The sequence below is a fragment of the Eleginops maclovinus genome, chromosome 17 (assembly GCF_036324505.1).
Source record: "Eleginops maclovinus isolate JMC-PN-2008 ecotype Puerto Natales chromosome 17, JC_Emac_rtc_rv5, whole genome shotgun sequence".
Lineage (NCBI taxonomy): Eukaryota > Metazoa > Chordata > Actinopteri > Perciformes > Eleginopidae > Eleginops > Eleginops maclovinus.
In genome coordinates this window covers 4,856,081-4,876,856 of record NC_086365.1, presented here as the reverse complement: position 1 = coordinate 4,876,856, position 20,776 = coordinate 4,856,081, and the positions used below count along the sequence as shown (strand labels likewise).

General features: G+C 42.1%; 1 protein-coding gene across 1 annotated transcript; it reads right to left on the bottom strand.

Annotated features, from left to right (window-relative positions):
* Positions 1-50: 50 nt before the first annotated feature.
* Positions 51-19,451, bottom strand: prrt4b (proline rich transmembrane protein 4b). Its single transcript, XM_063905446.1, has 4 exons — positions 19,355-19,451; positions 13,470-14,626; positions 8,170-8,304; positions 51-2,768 (listed from the first exon to the last, which is right to left on the bottom strand). The coding sequence occupies exons 2-4, from the start codon at positions 14,533-14,535 to the stop codon at positions 724-726; spliced, it is 3,246 nt and encodes a 1,081-aa protein (XP_063761516.1). The 5' UTR covers positions 14,536-14,626; positions 19,355-19,451; the 3' UTR covers positions 51-723.
* Positions 19,452-20,776: the final 1,325 nt, after the last annotated feature.

The window sequence follows — 20,776 nt, the reverse complement described above, 5'->3', positions numbered from 1 at the left end:
AAGTGAAATAAACCAAATGTTATAAAACAAACTTTATTAAACAATGTGCTTAGCAAAGTTATGTTTGCACATAAATAAATTAGTAAGCTGGTCAAAAGAAGTGGTAGTCAGTGTATGTAGAAGCACAGTCCATTAAATGTAGAAGGATAAGGTAACATGGTGCAGGTGTTACCAGTAGAGGGTGCTGCTGTATCAGAGCTGCAAATAAAATGTGTGGCATATATTGGTACAGAGCATTTATAGAAATTTAACTCTAATCCCGATTATTCAAGCTTAGAGTTACTGACAAGGATATTCAGCTGAATGTGAAAGCATATGACTTCAGTAGTATTTAATAAGTGCTTAGTTTTAGTCACAGTTCTATCTATTGGAATGTTTGAATGCAATAAAGACATTTGTACAAATAAATTCTCGTTATCTCCTCAGTAAAATGTAACTATTCTTTTGTCTATCAAACCAGCCTTTATCAAACATGAAAAAGTTACAAATTACCTTTTGGCTTTTGACATTCTTGGCACTTAGACTCTTATAGACATTCACTAATGACCACATAAGAAAGCTCTTCAAACATCCACAAATGTAAATCTGGCAGCTATTGGTCTTTTATGGCGAATGCAAAAGCTACCATGCACTACCAAATATGTTGTAAGGTCCTTTACAGTCACCCTACTAAAGTCCTTCTCAATGAGTCTTCTGTGTCTCCCGTTTGACCAGACTGTCCTTTTATAAATCGATAGTCTCGCTGCAGATGCTGTAAGCATCGATTTGTCTGCAGACACTGATGAACTCCTCTTGCACGGATCGGTCTGCCTCAGACGACATGTCCAGGTCCAGGCTTTCCTGTGAGGCAGCGCCAAGTGTTTGGTAGTGCCTCAGTGGGTCAGTGTGGCCCTGGTGGCCAGAGGATGCCACATGGCCCATACCCCCTTGCTGCAGAATCTGCTGACCATGTCTCTCTGGGCTCGGGCAGAGGACCAGCGAGGAGCCTCCGAAAGATTCACGGTAGGGGGAGTAAGAGGATGAGCTGCCCCTCCAACGCTCAGGAGATGAACAGCTCGTGGATGAGGACAGGGAGGGAGAGGGTGGAGCACCTACAATAGTGTCTCCTTGAGATTGAGCGCAAGAGGGTGGGGGTTGAGAAGCCATCTCAACGCAGGAAGAGGTCCGATAAAGTCCAGGGTCAGCTGAGAGAGGATCACAAAGGCCTTTGCTTAGAAGTGCACAGTGGTTGTTTATGGATAGATCACTGCTGCGAGTAGGGCTGAAGAGGCTCATAGGAAAGAGGGCCTCACTGAAGAGTGCCTCGTCTATGCTGCGACGCAGGTTGATTGGCGAAGGTGGTCGCAGGTCTGTGGTGGAGTCACTGGTAAACGAGGATCCACCTGAGGGATCTCCACCTCCTCCATTTTCAGGTTTCCCTGAACCCTTGAAGTCCAAGTCCAAGTCCAAGTCTCGGTATGCCAAGGCCCGGTTGCTGTGGTAGAGAAGGTCCAGGCCGTTCATACTGCTACCAAGCCTCTCATCGACCAGAGTGTAAAGAGGAAGGCTCTCTGTCTCTCCAAGCCCCATGGTATCAACAATTGCAAGCTTCTCCTGCTGGCTCAGGGTCCATTGGTAGCTCCCAGGCAGGATGGGTGACTTTGATGCCCACAGTTCGGTCCAGCAGCTCCCTGCAGCTGGGAGGTGGTCAGAACAGTAGACTGGTTGTGCAACCACCAAGGCCAAGGTGAGACAAACCCCAAGCTCACACAGTCTGCAGCTAAACTGAAAAGTCCACCAGGGCCAAGGGTGGAAGACCTCCTCTCCCCCTGCAACACCCATAGCATTGAGCATTGCAAATAACTGCAGTCCTGCACAGGCTAAACAAAACAATGCTGAAATACAGACTGTTACAGCTGCACGATCCCAGTCCCGGCTCTCAGCAAAAGGGCAGCGGTTGTATCGCTCGGCGGGTGTTGGAGATGTGTTATTAAGGTGGTAGATGTGTTTTGAATCTGCCCGCACGTAGATGTAGAACACAAAGTAGGCAGCAGATAGAAATGTGGCCAGTGCTACAAAGGCTCCACGGGAGATAAGTGCAAGAAAGAGGCAAAGGGGAGGCTTTTGCGTGTAGAACTTCAGTAAGGTCACCGGTCCGAATGCGGCACCAAAGTGCATGACAACCAGGCAGGACAGGAAACAGGGTCTCTGGAAAGCTGAGTAGGAGAGCTGCATTCTCGAGCGCATGGACAGGAGAAGGAAAACCAGACCGAAGGCTGCTGTTAAACAGGGAAACGGTGCTTCGTAGAGTATTAGTGAAGCCTCTGTGGAGGGTAGGCGGTCCTGGTGGCCATAGGCATCGTACAGGAGAGAGAAAGATCTGGTGCAACCAGCAGCTAGTAGAAACAGGCTGACCAGGGCAAAGTAGCCACATCCGGATGGGCATCGTAGAGGCAAGCAGAGCAGATTGAGTGCCGAGGCTAGCGTTAGCATTGCAAAGATACAACCAGCACCGTAAACATGCGCCTCCCAGGCCAGGCCCCAAGCTGCCATGGCACTGTTCCAGTCGGTGTACAGCGGCACCAACATGGGTGGAGCTGGGATCAGGAAGGGATTGTCAGTTTGGTTCGTGCCAGTGGTGTTTTGTGTTGGTTTGATGTCCGAGGAGGTTGTGTAGTCCCAGTCGGAGAGGTTACAGATCCCGGAGCGCTCTTTATTGCAGTCTGGAAGAAGGGTGGCTTCACTGTTGGACATCCAGTCGTCCGTGTTCAGAGTAATAGTTGGAGTTTCTACGGAAAAAAAACAGTAGAATTGTATCCATCAATTTTTTTTTAAATAGCTGGATGGATAAACAAATGTAATATTTTAATGAGTAATTATAAAGAGAACAACTGAATCCCAACTCTTCTAGATGCTAGCAGCTGTAAACATCTACTTGTTATTCACTTCAAAGCATATTAATTGTCCACTCATGAGATTACACAGAAGCATTTAATCAACATTCAAACTATCTTATTCAGAGACCAAGTTGGCTCCGAGCCAAGATGGTGAAAGTGTGCTTTTCTCCTAATGTGCTAATCATGCTTAGAAGTTTGTATGAAGGCAGCTTCAAACTGTGTGTGTTTGAGAGTGAGTGTGTAAGAGAATAGCCCACTCAGAACCACAGAGCTTGTTTCTCTTGCATTACGTCAGCCATCTGGAGTTTCCATACGAGTGCAGCTAATTATGATTGTGTTAGACATGTTTTTGCACTGCAAAGGAGATGGTTTAGCTTTGGAAAACTAAGGGGTAACATTGTGAATATGTGTTTGCGTGAACATTAAAGAGACGCCTGTAAAGCGCATCTGAACCGTACATATTTTTGTAGTTCAATTACTGGAGGATTGCATATGATGTCGCACAAGTCACTTCACACAGCATAATGCCTCACAGATGGAGAAAAAAGACCAAAGCAGTTTAGACTCCTAGTCTCCTTACACTGAGCTTCACATCATAGACCTTGTTTTTTTCCATAAAACACAACTGTCAACACACACAAGCTTTCTTCTTACTACTCAAAAGAATATGTCTAATAATGGCTCTTTTCAAAAAGGCAGTCAAATGCAGATTCTAACTTCATATCCTTCATTTGCACCTACACAGGCTCATCAGTCCTATTGCTGCAGATCAGAGACAATCACTCCTCCATAAAGAGCCAGATGCTACATGCCACAGAGACAGGGACAAATTCACTTGATGAACTGACAGCACAGTAAATCACACAGCAGGCAGGTTTAATGAAGTGTACATTAATACAAGTATTTAGCTGTAATATGTGTGAGATAAAGCCTTATTCTAGCTCTTGTTTAAAACAGCGCTTTTAATGGGTTTAAATATGTCCTGCAATGCCTGGGGAATATATTATATCCAGTGGTTACGTTATGTGCCAGTTAAAGAACTTAAATGTGCAGACTCCAGCCACAGAACCCCTTAATCTTTATGTATGGATTGAGGATGTTTAATTCATTTCCTAAAAAAATGTGCAAGTGGGATCTTTGTGGTTTAGGATTTTGTTTTAAGTCTTTCACATCTGTCCTTTTATGTACGTTTCTGAGATATATTCTTGTATTTCCCATCCCACCCTATCCGGGTTCCCTAATGTGCTCTTTTGTTTATGATTTCCCTTCAACAGCCGCCTCCAAAGGGAAAACTCCCATAGGTGGGTTCATTATTTTAAATGCGGACAGTTTTTTGCCCTGCTTTTTACAAGTCTCCTCTCATGCTTTAGTTATTCTGCTTTTGCTGTCTACTTTGTCCTATTGTATAGATCAAATGCATGGCAGCTGCTGCTTCCATTGCATTTTATGTTTAGTTTTGTGGTTCTATGGGGGCGGGGGGGATGAAATGGTTAACATTGGTGTGTGCCTGCTTTAAGCACTCTAACATCACTGTAACCTATGCTTGGATTCAAACAACATAAATCCCTTTCAATTTGCATGCATCTTTATAATGTTCACTCATTCGTCTCCTAACCGTCTGAGCTGAATCACTCTCCAAGGTTGAGATAAAAACATCAAGCTCGATGAATTATGACTTCACTTTCAGCTGCTGATGCATCTTTAACAGATATTTTAGACATCCTGAGCTGTTGTTGGCAGCTAAACCACACCCTTAAGAAAAAACAAGGACAGATTAGTTTTTGAATTGCTTTGGTTTTGCATTAATGGGTAGATTTGAATTGAACCCTGCTGAATAATCATTAGCACAAGGTGAAATGCCTTTGAGATAGCTCGTTTGTGCATCACTTTCATAATGATCTCTCAGTCTAAGCTATGCTAGCAGATTGCTAAATCTGTTTAAGCTAAATGCTAATACAAGCATGGTAATGTGGTTTTGACAATTCTAACATTAATATTGACAAATAAGTATTTGAGATGTTTCTAATCGATCAGTATTGGAACGACCTAATGAACGAGATTGCCATACCTAGTGCCTTGCCGCTTGTATGGTCACTAACCAATAGATGAATCATTGATAACAGTATTTGTTTTACTGTAATAATGTTGCCACTGCATATTGACTTCATACAAACTGCCTGAAAGCCATGTCAGTGATACTCCGGTGTCATGTTGAGAAGCTATTTTTAACCTTGTTGAAAGTTATATGACATTAGCAGCTTTAAATGAGGGCATTAAATATGTCAGTGCTCAAATAAACCTGCAGTGTGTGATTGCACTGACAGTGTCACCCTATCATATCAGACAGCAGCAGTGTGGGAAATGGGGCTGAGATGTTAAACAAACAAACAGCTGAGAGGATTGCGAATGTGGGGGCCACTGATAAAGTACGTGGGGTCCAGTGTTTGACTCTTTTGTTTACTTTCCAGGGCGATGTTGAGGATTTGTATGCCAGTCAGGCGAGTGGAAAACGTGACAGGTATTTAATCAGTGCCAAGTTTTGTTGCCTCGCTCATGTCGATAAATTTCACATCTGAGCTGCGGGGCTGGCCGGGCAGCCTGGACAGGGTTTGGTATGTGGTCACTACTGTACACGGATCAGAGCGTTACGTTCCAGTGCATGCTGCTTGGTCACCTGACACATTCCTGTGGTAATAAGTATCCCAAGCGAGGGATAGCAGACACATTACAGTAGACCCACAGCCTGAAAGCAAAGTGCCTGAGCACAAACTGAGATGTCAGTTTAACTCACAAAAAAGTCTATATTTTATCTTTTAAGACTTGGAATTTGGGTTCCACTGAGTCTATCTTACCTTATCAGCAACAAACGGCAGACAGACACAATTACAACATAGTGGAGCGTTTAGCAGCCAAATAACCAGATAATATAGGTTTTTATGGTAGACCAAAATCAGAGCTTAAACTGAGTGAAGCTGCATTTAGGTAAAGCAGTACGTTGAGCCATGCTAGCGTTAGCATTTAAGAGGGATATTTATCAGGTATAACATTTACCATGCTTGCCATCTTAGTTTAGCAGGTTAGCATGCTAACAGACAGTACCACAAAGACAGAGGCCTCCAGCCAAGAATGATAGAAAGGTCATAAGTCGTTTGAAAGTATTTCGAGAAATACAATTTTTGGGATGATTACGGTGCTTAGAGAAATTGTCACGGGCGTCTTTAAGCTAGTAGTATTCGTTCTCTGGAAAAGTAAGTGTCTGTACAACATTTTGTGTGAAACCATGCAATTGTTCGTGGTGGAAGGACCTACTCTAGGGATTGCCATTCCTAGCACGCTACTCTACAATAGCATTGCCATTCTTCATACATCAAGGTTGATGTCAACATGGCAATATTTTACTTTTAGCCCTTCTTTTATAAGTGCTCCAGCTAATAAGTAAAGATTACAGTGAATATTTGATATAATAATCAGGATGGATAAAAAAAAAAGATCCTAGAGCTGTCTTAGGATGATTTAGTTAATAATTACAGCCCGACAGCAGGCAGTATAAAAGATCAATGCACACCCATTTTCAGAAAATGAGCAAACCCACATTACACATCCACATGCTAGTCATTCTCAAAAGGTCTCATGTAAGGCGCTTTAATCAGACGACCAGCCGAGGTAATAAAGGTGAAGGATTTTTCTGATGTCAAATTGGCAACAACCTCACGCACTCATTTTTAATTGGCTGCGTGTTGATTCTGCGGCGAGAAACTGAGAGCCACATGTCGGTTTAACCGATTGCCTTCATTTTCATTTTGGCTCACATTAGGAAAAGCAATTTAGCAGGAGCTAATGAAGAAGTTCATGAATACTGAGTAGCAGCCAGTTGTGTGGGTTTGGACACATGGAGTTGGGGGTTCATCTGCTTTCTTAACATTTTGACTTAATGCTAGATCACCTGCGGTTGGTCTTTTATGTTCAGTGGGAGAGTGGTATGAGAACTGTAAATGTGTTCATGTGCAGCCGATATCATCACTAACGGATATTACCTTTTAGGCAGGAAACATTCAAATAGCTGACGGACTGCTAACATTATTGTTTCACTCAGTCACTTGTGAAGCACCCAGAGCACCGTAGCGGCCCGTCATTAGCGAGTGGCACATTTGACAGGTCTATTTTTGAAAGTCACTTGATTACATCTGCTATTCTGGGAGAGGTAATATGGGTTACATCTGCTCCTGCGAACTGGGCTGAGATCTTTTAATAAACATAATTGACCGGAAGTAAAATTCATTATGATGGACTAATCTACATGGGATTTGAGATAGTGATAGTATACCAGATTTTAAAGTGGGATTATGAGAACCTTTCTTTCTGTAATTCTGCTCATATTCAACAATTAATAGATCCTACTATCTTTGTCGCAAAAGAGTGTTAGGGTAAACCTCCGCTGTTGCCCAAAAACCCTAACAAGAGTTTATTTGACTCAATCCAACATACAAGAATTTATTTCCCAAAACACACACGAGAGCGCGAGTCATATATTACTCCTCTACTGAAAATAGTCCCTAACAAATGCTCTGTTTACTGAATTTTGAACTTTCTCTTTTATCATAGTAAATTAATGAGCCAGTTATGAATGTGAAACTATATTTTTCAAAGATGTTTCACATGCTAGTAACACTTCCGGGTGGCTGAAAATGCATTTACGAATGAAAATATAGAATTTTGCCTCGATTTTGTCTGAATATATACTTTTTCTTTTGGCCTAATGTTTATGTATGTTTGACCTTTAACCCAGTAATAAATCACACTTCTATAATAAGTTCAATTTGCCAACCTGCTATAATGAATAGATTGCAACACAGAATAAATTACACTTATTTATGGAAACTGATTTGTTCAGCAACTCCTCATTTTGAAGCTCTCTACTTTGGCCGGAGCTAAATCAATACTTGTTTGTGTTTTCAGTTTTTTGAAGTCAGCTATTGTCACCGGATCAATGGTTATTCATAGGAGAGACATTTTTGTTTATCGAGTTGGCCTTGTTCCCTATCCCAGGGGTTCTCACAGTTTGAACGAGCAGTTATCTCCTCATGTTGGAAGTAATTAGGGGCTTCGGGCAAAAGATGCAGAGTAATTGTTTCTTCCAGTCCTCTGACAGATTGACAGATATTGAAAAATCTACAGGACAGCCTATAAAACAAACAGCCTGCAGTCTTTTTACTGATGCCTCCTAACAGTATGGCAGTGCAAACACATTTTGGAGTCAGTCTTTGTTTACATCTCAGGGGATTTGTTCGCTCACCTGTGCTTTGTGGCGGAGAAGTTGTGAGCCGCTTAGCGTATGGCGTGGAAACGTCTGCCAATGTTGTGTCACCATCCCAGTCTGCTGAAGGAACCACACCTTCCTTATCCTCCTTATCCTTCTTGCCTGGCAGCTCTGGGAAAACAAATGCAATTTAACCTATGAGCGATTTCGAAGCGAGTGCAATTTAAAAGACACAACACTGTAGCTCTAAGAAGTCCTATAAAGCGGATAAGCAAATTTCAGTTTTCCAAAAGAAAATGTAACCCTCTGCGTTCTCGGCTCGCAGCAAGTCTGAGATTTCACACTGCAGAACATGGAAGGACTATATTTCTTAACCCAGTTCTGTCAAATGGATCGGCCTATTGCCCACTTAGTTGTAGCCAGTCATCCAAAGCACAGTAGCCTGGCCCTCTGTAGTCTAATTACATTGACATCCTGATGTGTGTGTGCATGTTTGTGTGTATGTATGTCCTGCTCCATCACAAATCCAGATCCCAGACCTGCCTCGTAAAGATCACAGAGAGAGACAGAGAGAATGAAAGCAGAACACAGAGAGAATCATACAGTAATGGCTGTAAGACACTCTCTTTTCCCTTTTGGTTCCCTCACTCCTAAATATGTGTTCACAGGCAGCACTCTGCACAGCATTTGTGTGCTTTACAGAAGTTATAAATGAATGATGGATAAGATTTAGGAGTAAATCAGTGAGTGAATCAGATGGGAAGAGCTGACTTGGTGATGAAGCCCGGGACAGCAAGTATAGAGCTAGTTTATAACTTCATAAGTAATATTAATAAAAGGTGCAGAGGCATAGGCCAGTGGGAGGAATAATGAGTTAGAAAAAAAGCAGCTACAAGGCATTGAAGGCTATTATTGTACGGTATAATCTAGGTCACGCTTAAAGCAATGCAAGTTCATCGCAAGATATCAAAGTTTTCAAAGCAGTCTATGCAACCGCACATATGACCACGGATGTTTATTTCACAAAAGATAGCTTGCTATATTTTGAGCTGCATACAGTATATTAAAATATGTCCCCCCCTATGTGTAAAGATTTGGAAAGACCCTCTCTTTTTTTGTCCTGATCTATCTATATAAAAACTTGAAAATGAGTTGATCCAATTTTGGCCAATTTGTGAGCAATGTTTTTCTGGGTTGTGCAACCATTATCCAATAACCAACCAAGGTAACAACCGCCCATCTTATCACCTGAATCTCCTTCTAGAGTTTTTTTCAGATGATTTGGGCCATGGCCAGCAGCAACAGCTCATTAGCATTTAAAGCTACAGACACAGAATCAGCATTTCTGGAACAGGGCTGAAACAGCGGGGTTTATGGGATGCTACAATGATCTGTTTGGTGTTTCATTCAAACACTTCAGAGAGATGTTTTGTATATATCTGAGACCTATAATATATAATTGAAAAAGAGTATAATAGGGGACCTTTAAGGAATGAGTCCCAGTGTTTGGTGCACAAGAGAACACACATCACAAAATACACAAAAGTCAAAATCACGCCCTTCAGTTGATTAATTGTTGGAAGACGATACTGTTTGTCAAAACTTAGCAACTGAGTTCACTCTCTAATGGATAGAAAGCATCTCTTTAGCACATCAAAAGCAAAATTATTGATGACTAGCTATTTATAGACCCTGCTGACAGAGTAAATAAAGCAAAAAGGGATCAGAGAGGATTTACTGAACAGCTCATCATTACACATATGCTGAATCATCATTTTACTGATTTAGTTTAACTACCACGTCATTTCATTTCGCCTTCACGACCCTAATGTGTGACGTGCTGTCTATTGTTGCTATTTCTTAAGTTTGCTTTCAATTAAATGTTTTGCCGAAACATAATTTAAAGTAGCAGCCACAGTGGGTAACGTTTATGAGGTAATGACGGCCCTTTAACCACGGTAGTTATTTGTAGTGTATAGATTTCCAGAGGCTCCTCATTATCTTTTGCTTCCAGAAATAATGAACAAAAGAAAACAATGGAATCCATTACACTCTTCTTTATCTGCGTACAGTAAGCCCCGAGTGAGTTTGTGAAGAGTGTAACAAACACACTGAGCTTAGAGTGATAACGCAGAAGAGGAAGGGCCTGGATAGCAGTACATTAGAGGGTCGGCTGCGCATAGTCAGATGAATAAAAATTATTAGGACTTTAGTTGCACAAAATTTCATCATGTCGTTGCTAATTTGGCTCAGCTCTAGGATAGTTACTAGGGGATTTAGGGCATTTTCAAACAGCATTACACCCTCTGAAAAGAAGTGAAAAATAATCCTGATTGTTCTATAATTGCATATTTGCAGTAGTCTGGATATTTCAGAGAGAGAATTGTGTGTGAAATCCGAAAAAACAACAGGCCTAATCCGTCCAGATTTGTATGGCTCATGAACTCTGGCTAAAGGAGTCATTATGAGAATATTAACATAATATAAAGTCACCCCAGTCTTCAATTTGCATTAATGCCATTTTTCCATGTAAATTCCATACTGGGGCATTAGATATTCATGTCACGTGCATCACCATATAAATCCATTTCCTTAATCAATGGCCGTGCTTTAGGTTTTTCGTACTGTGCTGTGGTCAAAGAGACAATTCATCCTTGCACGTATTAATGGAGTGTGTTGAGGCTGCTGCTTATTAGTGCGGCATACAGTAATGAAAACGGTGGGAGGAGGGGAAAGAAGGAGCAGGAGAACGGAAAGCATTTTTGGAAGAGAATTTACAGCAGTGGCTGCGAGGGTTTAGAAAGACTACATATTCAACCCCACATCACAACAGCCTCCCTGATCTGTTTCTGCTCTCTCTTTTCATTATTGCCCTTGCTATCAGACATCCTTTAGTGGAGTATTTGACACAGATGCAGAGCTGTTTTTTTTTTTTTTTATAGATACCTGACAGCCTTCTCAAGGGCATCGCCATATGGTGAACACCCTCTCAATCAATGAAAACCTGTTTGTGTGGTGAAGATGTTCCACACCTCCAGCAGGGAAGTGATTCAGTGTGTGCAGCTTAAAATACATCACAGCACACGGACAGAATGCTCACATTGGGATAATGTATGATAATGCAGCGGGGCCACGCTTTCATTTTCATAATCGTCTCCTCCTATGTCCTTTGCCAAGGTGTGAGTGTTTAAACACTGTAAGACTCTTGCCAAAAACACACCAAGCAGAATAATAGGATGCCTAAATGCACCATATTTTTAATGGTTTTCATTTCTACATGGCTGACTAGAAGCTTCCCTGATCCCTGTCACGACATTTTTACCCTTCAGAGCAGCCATAGCCGACATTTCTGTCCTTGGGAAAAAGTGACAGGGATTTGTGTTTGTACAGAGGCAAAAAATAGCAGATGAGGGGAACAGGGAGGGACCAGACTAAATGGCGAGAAGCATGTTCAGCATCCGTGAACAGTGACTGGCGAGCCGATGGTCCCACTGGAGAGGAGGTGATTTCGCTGAGTGTGCACTTGGAATACTGATACATGGCCACAGCAGCCCCCCCTAACCCAGCCCCAGCCCCTTGTCTTTCCTGTAGGCCACCACACGATGCACAACTGAAAACAAGTACAGACACAACACTGGGCGTAGACAAAACATCACAAGTTTTAAAACAATCAGCGTAAAGCAGAGTGGGAGATACAGGATCTCAAAAGCTTCCCTTTCAACCTTTTTCTTTAGCAAATTAACTGTTAATGTAACTTTACTTATTGTGCAATACATATCGCTATCAATAAGTCTCCAAAAGGGGATGTCCTAAAGTTGACCTCGGAAACTCTAATTGACCATCTCAATGCATATGTTCTAGCTTTTTACCATATTGCATCAGAATTTCTGACTTTGTCTGCAGCAAAGATTGTGTGATATGACTGAAGGCTCCAGATTACTACTAAATCAATCATACCAAGAGATCTTTTTCTAGCTATGCGTTGTTTAAAAGATAAGCAGATAAGCTTTGAAAATATGTGATTCCATTTTGGCGTTACAACTACACAAGTATAGTTTTGTAATTTGAATGTTACACTTGGTAATCACTTTGTTCATTTAATATCATTTTATTGCTCGTTTTTGTTTTGCAGAATGGGTTCTGTAATTATATAGGCACTATCAGTTTGATTTTATAATATGTATGTGATATACATATATAAATGCTGATATAAATGGACCTTTTGGTGGCATGCCAGCAATAAATTAAGAAGCTAATAGATAGGCACCCAGAAAATATCAATATTTCCTACATATTGTAGACACTACTCTGTGTAAACATCCTCCAAACAATCATGCTTTTATCAGCCGGACACAGTCTCTCAGGCTGAGAATAATCGACTCATCATTCTCTGGCCCAACCTTTGACCCTACATGATAAATGCGTCTGTACCTGGAGGAGGACCTTCCTCCGAAGGCTCATTAGGCATACAGACACCAGACTGCCACCAGAGCTGGGGGATGGGCCGTGAAGAAAGAGGTACTGCCTCAATGTCGTGTCAAAGACTCCTGGAACCTACTGGCTACCAGAAGCTATTTTAGATCATCATCTTTCCATTTTCTTGCTCTGTGAGGAACATAAACCCCATTGAGCGGTATTTCAATCAAATACCCTCTCCTTCCATTCTCTGAAGTAATGGTTTAAGCAATGTTGGATTGGATTTGCGGCTTTAAAACTCATTATACACTGTTTAATTCATAGTTAACAGTTGGGTACAAATTACTTACTGATAATTAGATTTAGTGAACAATTACACTTCACTCAAAAAAGGCTTGCACAACAAGCGTTGATGCCATGGAAACTATTTTAATAAATAGTTCAAAGTATGCGGGAAGCCTACAATAAAGATGTTGCATTTTGATGGTTTTGATTGCTTTGTTGCGGAACAACTCCCATTCCTGAAAGCCGTCATGTTGCTAAAACTGTTTGCCCACAGGATTAGTAGCCTCAACAAATATCCATCCCATAAATCCTCCTCCCAGTATAACACATTATATCAAACTCACCCTGTAAGAATCTCTGTCCAAGCAAGGTGAACATAAATTCCAACACATAACCATTCATAACAATCATGTGAATGTTGATTCTAGATTCACTAATTTGACTGCGTTTCACAAGATCGAGATGTATGCTAATGTCGGCCCCACCACTCACCATGTCAGAAATGTCATCGATCGAACCAACCTGTGTGTAGGCTTTGGACAGCCAGCTATCGAACACTTAAAACCTGCCTGCCAATGATTGATCACATCTATAGAGTCAATCCAGCCTCCATTGATTTGTTTAACATTGCTTACCTCCTGCTGTTGAGAAGTTAACCCTCTGGCTCTGAGTTGTGCTTGTTATGGATTCTGGCACTAATTTGTGATCGATCCCATTGGCAGTGGTGATTACCCCCGGCTTTTCCTCAGTGGGCCCCGACCTGGCCTCAGAGGAGCCCAGGTAAGCGTCACTTTGGGTGGGTAGAGTTTCTGTCATCGTGGCCTCACCAGCATGGAGGGTTACACCAACAGTGGAGTCTTGTGGTCTTCTGACAGACGTGGTTTCTGAGGATGTAGCGGGAGTAATATGCCTCAGAGAGTGTGTGCTGGTCAGTGTGGTCTCAACAAGACCTGGGGTTGTTGTAGTGGTTTGGACTTGTGCCCATGTCAATGCAGTTGGTACTGTGGTTTCTGGGGCTATCGTCAAAGATATCTTTCCTGTAAAATCTTCAGCCTCCTCTTTATCAGTGTGTTCCTCTGGGAGGTGTTGCATAGTGGCACCCATGCTGGGCCCTGCTGCTGGAGCAGTGCTCCTCAGTAGGAGGGTATGTGTTGCATTTTGTCCAGGAGTGCTTGTGCTGGTGGGACTGTCGGTGAACAGAGTGTTTCTAACAGAACTGCTTGTGGGAGAGTAGGAGTCTGAAACAAGAGTACCATTGTGGCTCTGCGCTATGCTGCTGTGTGGAGAATCTGATGTTCCTGTGGGAAGTGAGTCAGTTCTTATCTTTGTCACGCCGGTTAGGAACCCCTGAGTCGAAGTGATGGGTGGATCAGAGGTTTCAAGAATGCTCCCTTCCCCTGAACCCGAGTTGTCTTGCGAGGGATCGATTGGTTCTGTCAGACTTTTGGTGGTTGTGGTCAACACATCAGCCTCATCCTTACTGTCTTTGCTTTGTAGAAAGGAGGGAATATTGAAGGGTAGTGAGGGAATCGAAGGAAACTTTGGGATGGGGGGCCACCAGGAGGAGCTTTGTTTTTTTTCAGGTGGGTCTTCTTTTGATGGCGTTGGTCCCCAAAGGCCCTCTTCGTCAGCCACAGCCTGCTTGTGAAGTAGCAAAAAACACCAGAAGCAAAAAGCCAAGGTCCGGAGGAGGCGAAGCATGCTGTCGACAGTGGAGCACGGATAGGTCACATGTTGTTCTCCATTCTCCTGCTCCCTGAGGCGGGTTTGGCGGGCTCTCCGGCAAAATGGCCTAAAAGACAAGAACACACAAGACACTTAGTGACACACTTTATCCACTTTCAGGAAGCTAAATTTGAGTCGATGAAAAGTGCGACCTGCTTTTCAGCTTATTTTCTAGACGTGAAGTATAAAAACTATGCCAGCCATTACACGCTGCTTAACTTAGCAGGCTTAAAAAAATATTTTACCCTCCACAAATCACAACAAGACTTTAGTATTATAGACACCCCACAATTAGTGGTGTCCCGGATTGTGGGGGTCAGTATTTATGTCATGCTGTCTTGCTGTGTTTGGGCAGCTACATGGACTGACCAATTACAAGACTGAATCTTAAAGGACTACCATCGCAATGTATGGTACTCAGTTAGGACTGGTCAAGAAATAATGTGTGTGAGAAGGGGTGGGGGAGGTTAGTGAAGAATTAGGGTCTGGGTTGCCAACATAAGAGAAGAGGGACCTCCTTTTCTTTTGTGGAGCCCAGAGTGGTTCAAAGTCACTAGTCTGTTGCCTCAGTGAAAAGACTGGAGCACCAAAGGAATTTCCCCTGTGAGAACAACAACCTGTATGCCTTAGCTGTACTTACAACCCCCCCTCAACCCCCAGCTTTGGCCTAGTTCTCTTTCAATCGTGGATGTATTTGTTCTTTAAAGCTGAGGGAAAGATCTGTTTGTGTGGGAGGGAAAACAAACATCAATAATCAGCTATCAGAGTGCTCTCCTGCTTCTCTATCACGCTCTAATGCTCTTTATGAGTGTCATTTTACTCATTTCCATCCTCTGTTCTTCTCTGACAAGTTTATTTACAACCTAATCCATGCCAGTTCTCTCTACCTTCTTTATAAGTTATTGCTCTTGCTTGTAGGATATTTGCCTGCCATCTCCCCCCTCTGTTCCCACCTGGACGGATGAAAACTAGTCAGATGCTGAGTTATGAAGTCTGTGGGCGGTCCAATGTAAAGATTCCCACACACTTTCTAGTTTTAGCATTTAACTAAACATGAAAATCAGCTTCCAATGACGTGAGGTTGTTTTTAGATAACTCTGACCTCAAGCTTGCACCAACCAGCCCACACTTTGTCACATTTCAATCGTGCGGAGATATGATTTAAATAAATTTAGATCTGACTCTGCATGTCCGAGCATGTGTACACACACCCACACATGCACACTTGTAGCCTTCTTGTTTATGTGTGCTTACATAATGTCCAATAAACTATTAAGCGCTGCCTTTAAAGCAGAAGAGAAAGATGTCCTGTTGAGAGTTTATTTTATCATTTATAGAAAAATAATCATTAGTTTTGAAGCTTGGGGTGAATTATCTTTTATCTTTGATTGCCTGTTTAGTTGATCTGATGCCTAACTGATCAATGATTTAAACAGAGGGAATAATTTGGTTTTGCTAACATTCTCACATATCACTCCAGTATCACTTTTACATCTACATGTATAAAATGCAAATTTCAAGTTTTAGGATATATTGATCCCATTCTTAATAACATAAGCATTTACATTACTTTTTCTTATTTTACTTTATTCACTTCACAAGTTATTTCTTTATTTTGGTGAGGGCTATCTTGGCACTGTCCTCCTCCTCCTCCTCCTCCTCCTCCTCCTCCTCCTCCTCCTCCTCCTCCTCCACCAGAAAAGTAGCTCAATTTAGAATTGAATGCAACTATTGATAATAGCATTACAACTATCTATTAAAGCCCCAATAAAGAATATTTTAAATGAACAATAATGTGAATATACACATTCACTTTTGACGCTTAGGTTGTTATACCATTATTTATATCCCAATACATGAACTTCATTAGAAATGCACTGATTGATTACATTACTAGCCGTGAAGCTAACTCAATATCAGTGCTAGCCGCTGTTAATGAAAAAAAACAAACCACAGCTTGTGATTTACCCTCATTCCAGATAGGGCCTTTAACTTTCTTGTCACCACTCATCACCACATCAGAACCATGACTGCTGGTGAAAGCATTGTCTGGTTTGACAGGCAACAGAACAAGTGGAAAGGAGCTATAAAAAGTGTCTGTGGGGAATTTACAAGTTCCTTCTATTATTTCACTGGCGTTTTGTTTTTCTGCTCCTGACAAAGACACGGCCTGCCACTGTAGAAAGAGGCAGGAGAGAAGGGGAGAGAGCAAAAGACAAGGGCAATAGAGGAGAAAGAGAGACAAAGACACCGTATTGACATGCAGTTGAGGCATCGGTCGTCCAGGAGAGTCAGCTCTGCCGCAGTCTCCCTAATGCTCATTTTAGTTTGTTGCCAGAGCCTCTTTCATTAACTCTGTAAACAGACTCCTGCCTTTCAATTTAGTCTGTGTGTGTGGGTTTGTGAGAAGCCCCCACTTTCTCAGTTCTCCGAGGACCATCAGCCATCTTGTTCTCAATCAGCCTCCTACCTGCTGTAACATATTTCTCTCTGGAAAATTCTCTTCTTCTAAATGAGGGCAGAGTTACAAGCCCCTGTGTGGTGATATTAAAGCCACCGTAGTAAATCTAACGAGAGAGAAAGATGAAGATCGGATTGGAGAGTCTGAGAATGATAGCAAAAGAAGAGAAAGGTGTAAGATAAACGCAGGGACTGAATAAGAGTGTCGCTCCTGAGTGATTGAAATGAGAGGCTCTCCACTGAGGGGAGCCACAAATGGAGACGGATTGATTGTGTGACCGTGTCATTACTACCTAACAAACTTGCTATAAGCACGGGAAGGCCTGTGAATCAATGGCACCGTCCAGGATAATGGAGTAATTTACCTCCCTGCAAATGGCTGCTGTTTGGTGAGACAGTTTTCTGAATGTGCTGATGTGTGGGCGTGTATATTTACAAGCACTAGTTCTCACTCTAGAATTATTCCTATGGTAATGTGGAGGTACACTTGTATTTACATGTGCATCCTCCCACATGCTGTTGGATTGCAGCTCTCAGTGCTCTATCTCCTATCTAAGGAGTCAACATATGGCTCTTTCCTGTTGTCCTCTCTTTGGCGCTACGCAGGGATGTCAATAATGCAGAAATTCAATCTGACTGGCCGCTTTAAGCCAGCAGGGATTTATTTAGCATAAAGTGGTACATTTGAAGGGCTTTATAAAGTGTTAGAGAGCTTAATATAGCGGATGTCGGACTATCCATCTATCAGTCCATGTAGTGTCATTACGGCCAGGGCAAATTCTTGTGATGTTTCAAAACATTAATTTCGGATAATAAATGTCCTCGAAAACAGAACTACAACCTCATTTGTTTTGTAGTCATTAAACAGGTCATTAACTTCATTGTTACTGACAACACTGCACGATGTATATCAATAAAGATTGATTAGAGATATTACACGCAATACCAATAATGTGAATCCCTCACATTATTGGTATTATTTGCCTCCATATTTTGTGCTATTCCATTGCCAATGCCTAGTTCTCCTAAAACAAGTGCAAACATGTGTTGTTGTGCGCATTTTAAAGGGAATAATCAACCGGGAGGATCCTTGCACTTGTACATCTGCCTTGGTAACATTTCTTGAACTGCTGTTTGTGTCACATCATTCAAGTTAACTGTAATTCTTTTTTTGGCACCATTTTTCCCTCTCACTGCATTGTAACAGATCCCTACATAGACATGGTGCAGCCAGCTTCAGTCAATAGTCCCTGGTAATTATTGACCATTATGGGGGCTGCTCTTGTGTCCGAGAATAGACACCTCTTGTGAAATGAGCAGCATCACAGGCACAACTCCAACAGGTTACTATGTAAGCTTTACAACCAAACATCCTGAGTCATGCTATTTACGAACGAGTTTAATGCCTTTCTATTCTAATCTTTTACGTGCTACCTTACAAATCCCATTTCCACATGCAGAAATCCTCCAGGAACATCAATAGTGCACTCAAAAACTTGTTGATTCTCTCAATTTTTCCTTTTTCTTGTTTCAGTTTGGCTCTCCTCACACTTTCCATGCCTCATATACTCCACCTCTTTAAATCCCCACTTCAAACATATTCCCCATTCTTTAGAATGACATTGATAGTGGTGAGCTAATGCTTGTGTTAGCCCTATAGCTTATGAATGCGTGATTACAAAAGACGCTCTAAAAACACAAGCGTTCCACCGGCTGCCTTTGCCATGGTGACAGCTGAAGCAAAAAACGTCTTGCTAATCCCCGGGATTTCAGCACCTTTCGGGCTCCGCTGTTCCGCTTGTGGGAGTGTGCTGCACTCACATGCAAATGTCCAGTCACACACTCACACAGAGACATACACACACACACATAAACAACCCATGCCTGCAAGAGCATTTACTGTTTTGCTGACAAAAACACACACATGCAACATTCTCTACATCCTTATGCTAACATGGATGGAAATGATTACATAATCCTAGTCAGGAATATCATTAAAATTACAGATGTTAATCAATCAGGTTCATCCAGATGACACACTTATATATATATAGACCAACCATTGTACACATTTTATTTTTGCCAATAAATCCCCTTTCATAACTGTTTCGAATGTGCATCAATGCATTTTGATCAACCACCAGCCTCATGACATGTTTGAAAGGAAATACAATATGTAAGTGTGTGTCAGTGGGTTTACCTATAGCTGCAGCCACAGTGTGTTCCTCAGCGTGTAACGGCATGCATATTGGAGTCAGACCCCATATCCCTGTTCCTACAGTAGATGTGGAGCAGCTGATTAACACACACATGCAGAGAGACGGATGAAACGTACCTGCAGATGAATGGAATGAGAAACAGAATCCACGGCCAGCTGTGTGTGTGTGTGTGTTTTGCAGAGGAGACCGTCTCACTGAGCTAGTGTAGGTTCGTCTGTGTGGAATTGAGTTCCAGTCTCCCTCCCACTCTCTCTCTCTCTCTCCCTCTCTCTCTCTCTCTCTCTCTCTCTCTCTCTCTCTCTCTCTCTCTCTTCTCCCTCTCTCTCTCACTGCATCAGTAGTCCACTGTGTGGCTCCCATCACAATGCCTTTGGTCACACCTCAGCGAGCAGATTGTTCATTAGTGGAGATCGCCCGGTGTCGCGGACACTGGGAAACAGTGTTGTGCAAACACACATGCTGAATGTTACATTTTCAGCTTTCACACATCTGCAATGTGCTGTTAGCTGGTTGAGTCTGAATGCAGCTGTTTCCAAGCACTATATTTAGACCCTATATAACCAGAATGCTGATGTTGACATTTTGGCAAACACATCGACTCCACAGAAAAACCCTCCTATGAAGTCAGACTTTAATGGTTTATTCCATTTTATAGCAACTTGGGTCGGGTCATCCACCATGACATCAATATTGGGAATAGTTGTACAACGCAAATATGATTCAATATCTGTGACTGGCCACTGAGATAAGGGGATAATTTCGGCTATGGCAAATGTACCTTGGTTAAGGTTAGGGAAAGGCTACGGTAACAGTTTGTATACATGTAAACAGGGTGCGATTTGACAAAAAAACAGAGGGGGGGATGTTTTTTTTTATTTATTCATAGACAAGAACATTGGACTTTTAACTTGCATAACTAGGGAGAAAAAAACGCAAAAAGTAGACAGGCCCTTTTTTCGGGTCCGTGGATTAGTCCCCATCACAACATGGCAAAACTTTTAATAACCCATACATGGATTTCTATTCAACGTCACAAAAACATGCGTACGCACTAACAGGCAGAAAGCACCATAGAACAGCATCAATGCTCTCCATGAAAAGACCCTCCAATTAACTTAAATCAAACACTCAAAATAATTCACTAAATAGCACAACGTGCTGTCAACACTCAGGGACAGGTCTGGAAAACTAGACAAAGTAAACAGTCGGCTCTGGTGACAAATTTGTGGTGGCTTTTTCGTTTTTCCTATCGGGGCATTGTCTGCAGCATTTCGGCCCTCTTCTATCCACAATTCTGCAAATGGGTCCTGTAAAGTAAGATGATATGCTGCTCTGAACGCGTTTCATGTTTGGTTCAGCGCTGTTTTTCCTGCGAAGTTCCCGCACAAAAATGTTACAATGTTTTTGTTTTCGATGACGTTCAGAAATATGCACCGTCTGCCAGAAGGCTGCTGAATAGCCTACTCTGATGTAAAGACACTGAAGATCGTTAGATTTCAAGAGTTTAAGTAGGCTAGCAGTTAAGTTGCATTCATCGC